The 5,432-nt window shown below is 31.2% G+C and overlaps 1 protein-coding gene across 1 annotated transcript; it reads right to left on the reverse strand.

The window, feature by feature from the left end:
- Nucleotides 1-668: 668 nt before the first annotated feature.
- LOC111892554 (uncharacterized) lies at nucleotides 669-4,958 on the reverse strand. The gene is made up of 16 exons (XM_052771815.1): nucleotides 4,770-4,958; nucleotides 4,644-4,693; nucleotides 3,855-3,915; nucleotides 3,655-3,750; nucleotides 3,410-3,559; nucleotides 3,188-3,319; nucleotides 2,903-3,030; nucleotides 2,770-2,812; nucleotides 2,213-2,296; nucleotides 2,010-2,051; nucleotides 1,851-1,921; nucleotides 1,682-1,735; nucleotides 1,491-1,596; nucleotides 1,340-1,408; nucleotides 1,092-1,235; nucleotides 669-923 (listed from the first exon to the last, which is right to left on the reverse strand). The coding sequence occupies exons 1-16, from the start codon at nucleotides 4,929-4,931 to the stop codon at nucleotides 798-800; spliced, it is 1,518 nt and encodes a 505-aa protein (XP_052627775.1). The 5' UTR covers nucleotides 4,932-4,958; the 3' UTR covers nucleotides 669-797.
- Between the last annotated feature and the right edge of the window lie 474 nt (nucleotides 4,959-5,432).

Raw genomic sequence — 5,432 nt, forward strand, 5'->3', positions numbered from 1 at the left:
GTTGGTGTTATTGATGAACAAGTCGTATCCTTTTTGTTTCCGTGTGTTTCAACCCCGTTAATATTAGACTAACAATGTTACTAGTTTTCAATTTCCTTTACAAAGAAAATCAACATTAGTAGTTTACACTTTACATATTTTCAATATTGAAAACGATAAACAAGTTGTCCCTTTATGTTTCTCTGTATTTCAAAAGCAAGTATACCTTGCATATTCTCATTTGCAAATTTTCAATTAAAAATATTTAGGGTGTGTTTGGTTGTGAAAATTTTTCCAGTTTTCTAGGAAAAATTTCCAAGAAAAACGAAAATTTTGAAAACGCATTTAATTCGTTCAGTTTTCCAAAGTTTTCTAAGAAAATGAAAATTTTCAGTTTTCCAAATTGTATGTAAATTAAAAAAGTGATTTTTACAGTTTTCCAAATTTCTAAGATGGAAAATGAAAACTCCACCCGTTCCAACCAAAAGCGTTTTCATTGAAAATTGAAAATGAAAACTCAACCCTATATTCTGAAAACATTTTCATAGAAAATGAAAACAGTTTTTCAGAAACAAACGCACCCTTAGTATGCCCAAAGACAAGAAATGGCATGTCATAGGCTCTAGTACCCAATCAAATACTTCTAAATTGAATCTTCAAAATCGAGTCAGAAAATTGACACAGTCTCATACCTCATATCAGACCCACTAAAGGACATATCAAACAATTTTAGTTTTAAAAAACATAGTTTGAAGATCATTTTTAAATTTTAGTAACATATATGTTATAACTAGTTTATTATATTATCTAATCTAAATCTAAGATCCTCCATTTTCAAATACCGATTTTTTGACAGGCCATGGTGCACCAGCCATCACAGCTTCTATATCCTCGATTTTTCTAGGAACTTTTGTCATGTTCACACAACCATCCGAGGTAACATACTGCAACACCACACAACAAATAAACAATTAATATATATATATATATATATATATATATATATATATATATATATATATGTTATAAACTTATAATAAAATAACATACACATGAAACATGAAACATGAAGATGAAAGATTGGAAAGGAAGGTAATTTAATTTTATTTTACCAGATCACTCTCGATACGAACTCCACCAAATCCTCTAAACTTAGTGATTGCTTCACGATTAAAGAACTTTGATGTTTTTGAGGAATCCATAGCTGGAATCACCAATGCATCAATGAAATAGCATCCAGGTTCAACTGTTATCACCTACGCAAAACCATAACATTAACCTACTTTCACCATTTTATTATAAATAAATAAATAAATAAATAATACTCCAATAATAAAGTTTAGTGTGAACACAAACAAACCATTCCCTCCAAAAGATCTCTGCTTGTGCGTAGGGACCTTAGTCCTGCTTCTTTGGGTCTTTCAGCTCCCTGTAGATACATATGATTGGTGTCTTAATATTATTTAAGAATCATCATTCATCAACCAATTTTGACCAATTAAAATTTTGACCTTTAAATAGCCACCAGGATCGTGTGTATCAAGTCCCATGAGGTGTCCCAGCCCATGTGGCATGAAAACAGAACCCAATCTTTCAACCATCATTTCATCAACATCACTATATTAATAAATTACCAAACATAAGTTATTTATATTTATTAGATTATTATATAAATGAATGCACCAAGGAAAACAAACAATACCCAACAAGGAGGGATCCTTTCTTCAGTGACTCAAGAATAGTTTTCTCTGCCAATCTGATAAAAGAAAAAACGAAAACATTTTTTCCTATTAAGACATTATACTTTAAAAAAAATAAATAAGTGAAAGTATGTTGCTATTTCAATCAATGGAGTCCTGTAATAATCTTACTTGTGCATATCTACCCAGTTTACTCCCGGCTTCATGGTAGATATAACATCATCATGAGCATCAAGAACAGCCTGTAAAAAAGTCAAAAAGTCAAAGCAAATGTTGATACACACCAAAACATCACATTTTTTTCATAAGATAAAAACAAAAAGGCCTTACGTTATAAATAAGAAGTTGATTACTTGTAAATTTCCCATTCACCTGTATGCATCATTACATATGTCACAAGACAATCAATAAATTGGAATTTGACATCAAATGAGAATTGAGAAGCATCCTATTGCCTATATATATATATATATATATATATATATATATATATATATATATATATATATATATATATATATATATATACTTACTGGAAAGGAGCAAGTTATGTCAGAAGCATAAAAATGGAATTCAGCTCCCATATCCAATAATGCCATATCTCCATCGTGCAATGTCTGCACAATATAAGTAAAACATATTATTCACATTAACTATCATATTATTAAAACAGACATTTCATACATTTATGATATTGATATGAATATGATAGCAATTGTGTGTTATATTGTGAAATGTCATTGCTTTTTTAATTAGTAAAAGGTGAAGCTTTTACATAAATTCGAAACATAAATTCAATTTATATTATAATACTACAAGTCACAAATATTACAGTTAAAAATATCATTATACAATTAAATAAACAAAAAATGTGTAACATCCAAATAATTAGTAAACACCAAATTTACTGTTTTATTATTCACCAACACCAAATAAAATGGTGTTGGGTTGGAGAGATTTGACAACAAATTTAGTGTAAGAAACGAATTTTGGTGTTGGGTTGATAAATTATGAAGTTTTTCTAGATGATAAGCCAAAAGAATTCATTAAATAAACTTTTATATAATAAAAGAAGTATAATTAATTGTACCTTGTCATTTGGAGCTGCTGCATGCCCATAATGAAGAACAGAACTGCAGGATGAAAACAAATAAATAAATAAATAAAAGCTAATAATATATGAAAGATTGAAATCCAAGAAGGAAAAAATGTTAAATGATCACCTGTTATCACCAGTTGCACAAATACAAGTATAGGAACAATGCCTACAGCTACCATAGTAGTATGTGTGGTGAAGAAATAAGCTTTCCATCTGATACTCCTTCATTTCTGGTTTTGTTTTCCTCATCACCTACTCAAAAGTTAGTAAATATTACCAAAAGATGACATCACCATATACAAGCAACTTATAAACTTATAATATGCACTGATTAAATAAGAGGAAACTGAAGATTATTTAGTAATCAGCTAATTTCAGTTTAGTCATTACATAGTGGAATGATATCTACCTCAATGTGAGCTTCAGAACTTATATCATTGGCATATTGAATCACAGAAAGCTCCAATTTTGACTTCAAAACACGGCATTCAGTCAAAATAGGGTGCAAGGTCTTAACATCTGTCTCAAATTTCTCAATCCCCTGAAGTAGCAAAAAGAACAAATATTATGAGAATATAGTATCACTAATTGAAGGTTAGAAAGAGAAAAGTGCAATGCAATCACAAGGTACCTCAAATGATGCTGGTTTAGAGAAGTTTTTGCTATCTGTATTCAACCCATGTAGAAGAAACAACAAGGGTTTTCCAGATCCATGATATTGGTTATTAAGGACTTCTGTAATCTCATCAGTATAATGGACCATGCTAACTGTGTATACTTCCTGCATGTTAATATTAAACAGGTTAATTTGCTAAAAGCCTAAGATAGGCAATACAATGAGACTCTTTTGTATTTGGTAGGATTAATGAAAATTACTTTGAAATGGGATAATGGCTTTATTTCACCCATCCAAACAGCATACTCAGAGGGCAATCTTGGAGCAAAAAGGATTGAATTCCCTGTATTTACATCCTACACCAGCAAAACAAAAAGAATGAGTAGCAATAGAAAAAGATTACATAACTAATCACAAAATATATATATTAAAATATGACATGAAAACAGAAGGGACTCACAATAGCTCCATAAAAACCAGGTTCCCGCACTCCAAAGAGATATGCAAAATAACTTTCCTGTCTGGAAGGAAGTCGGATACCATCAGTAAATAACTCAAGTATACACATTGATATATAAATCATCTTAAAAAGCAATACAACACATCAATCTCTATGGCTTAACAGGACTACATGACTACAAGAGTAAAAAATAATCATGTTTCCTAATATTGCCAATGTAAATCACACTCATACTTTAGATTATTTGAGGATGTTAGAAGTGGGTAGTGGCAGTGTGTTGATGGTCTATGAGCCCTTAAGTTGTATTACAAGCCATTATGGATTAGTTATTGGCTTATTGCATAACTAAAGTCTATCAACTCCAATTTGTAAGTTGGCTTAAAATTGATAGGAACCAAGCATATTTTTTAAAGAAAATGGACAGAGCTTTATCAAAAAAGGACAACCTACCCACACTTAAAAGGTAACAGTCTACTTTCAAGAGGTAGGCCAACTCTCCCTGATGATGCTCACTCATTCAACTTCTCTTTTAATAATGAAATTAAGGTTACATTCCACAACCCTTTTTCTATAGCCTAACTTATAGAAATACCAAAATCCACGGATTGACAGGGAAACTTCTCCATCCACAATTCATTGCAGCGTACCACCTTCTAGTTCTTATATAGATAGCATACAGTTATACAACAAAGAAACAGAGATTGTTTCGTTTGGATTTCAAATCATATCATCTAATTTAAATATATTCAATTGCACGAATGAATTGTACAAGGTAATCGCCGGAAATACCTAAAAAGATCTTCATGATCGGTGCAGTAACGAGTTTGCTCCTCTCCTCCCTGACAAATAAAACCGATTATTAAAAAAAAAAAATCAACAAAATCAGTTTAGCCAAGCTCGATGTAATTATTTTACCTGAAGAAGTACGAATCCGTGTAAAGGACGAGAGGATGAATCTAGGTTTTCTCGGAGGTGTTTCAACAGTTTTTGTCTATTTTCATCGTGAAGCTTTTTCGGGACCTCGGGTGGAGGATACAGCAAAGACGAAGAAGAAGAATCCATAGCGATCGTCGCCATTGACGAGCGTCCTTAATCCACACTCTACTGAACTTATTATACTAATCGCTTACAGTACAACTGTTAATGCATTAGCTACAACATTGTCCTCGCTCGGCTCGACTAGAAGCCCAAACCATTGGCCCAAATCGAATGTTGTATAGGCTTATGGTCAAGGGGTTGTTTATTTCGACATAAATAAAATACAAAATTATATAGATATCGTAGAATAATTATAAAAAATTTAGGGTTATAGGTGTTATTGAAATGTGTAAAAAATACAGTAAAATCGATAAATGTATAAAGTTGTTGAAGGACTTCTTTGTAGACAATATTTTTTGTTTATTAGTTGAACGATCTTCTTCGTCACATATGAGTACCTTCAAATTACCGGTTTACCCTTCTGATGATCATTGTCCATACTAAATTAATGATTTATCATTCGGATAAAAAATGGAAGTATCATGCTAAAAGAATCATTTTAGTACATGTGTCATCTCAATATCTATTGTTGGATAATTT

This window comes from Lactuca sativa, chromosome 5 (assembly GCF_002870075.4).
Source record: "Lactuca sativa cultivar Salinas chromosome 5, Lsat_Salinas_v11, whole genome shotgun sequence".
Taxonomy (NCBI): Eukaryota; Viridiplantae; Streptophyta; class Magnoliopsida; order Asterales; family Asteraceae; genus Lactuca; species Lactuca sativa.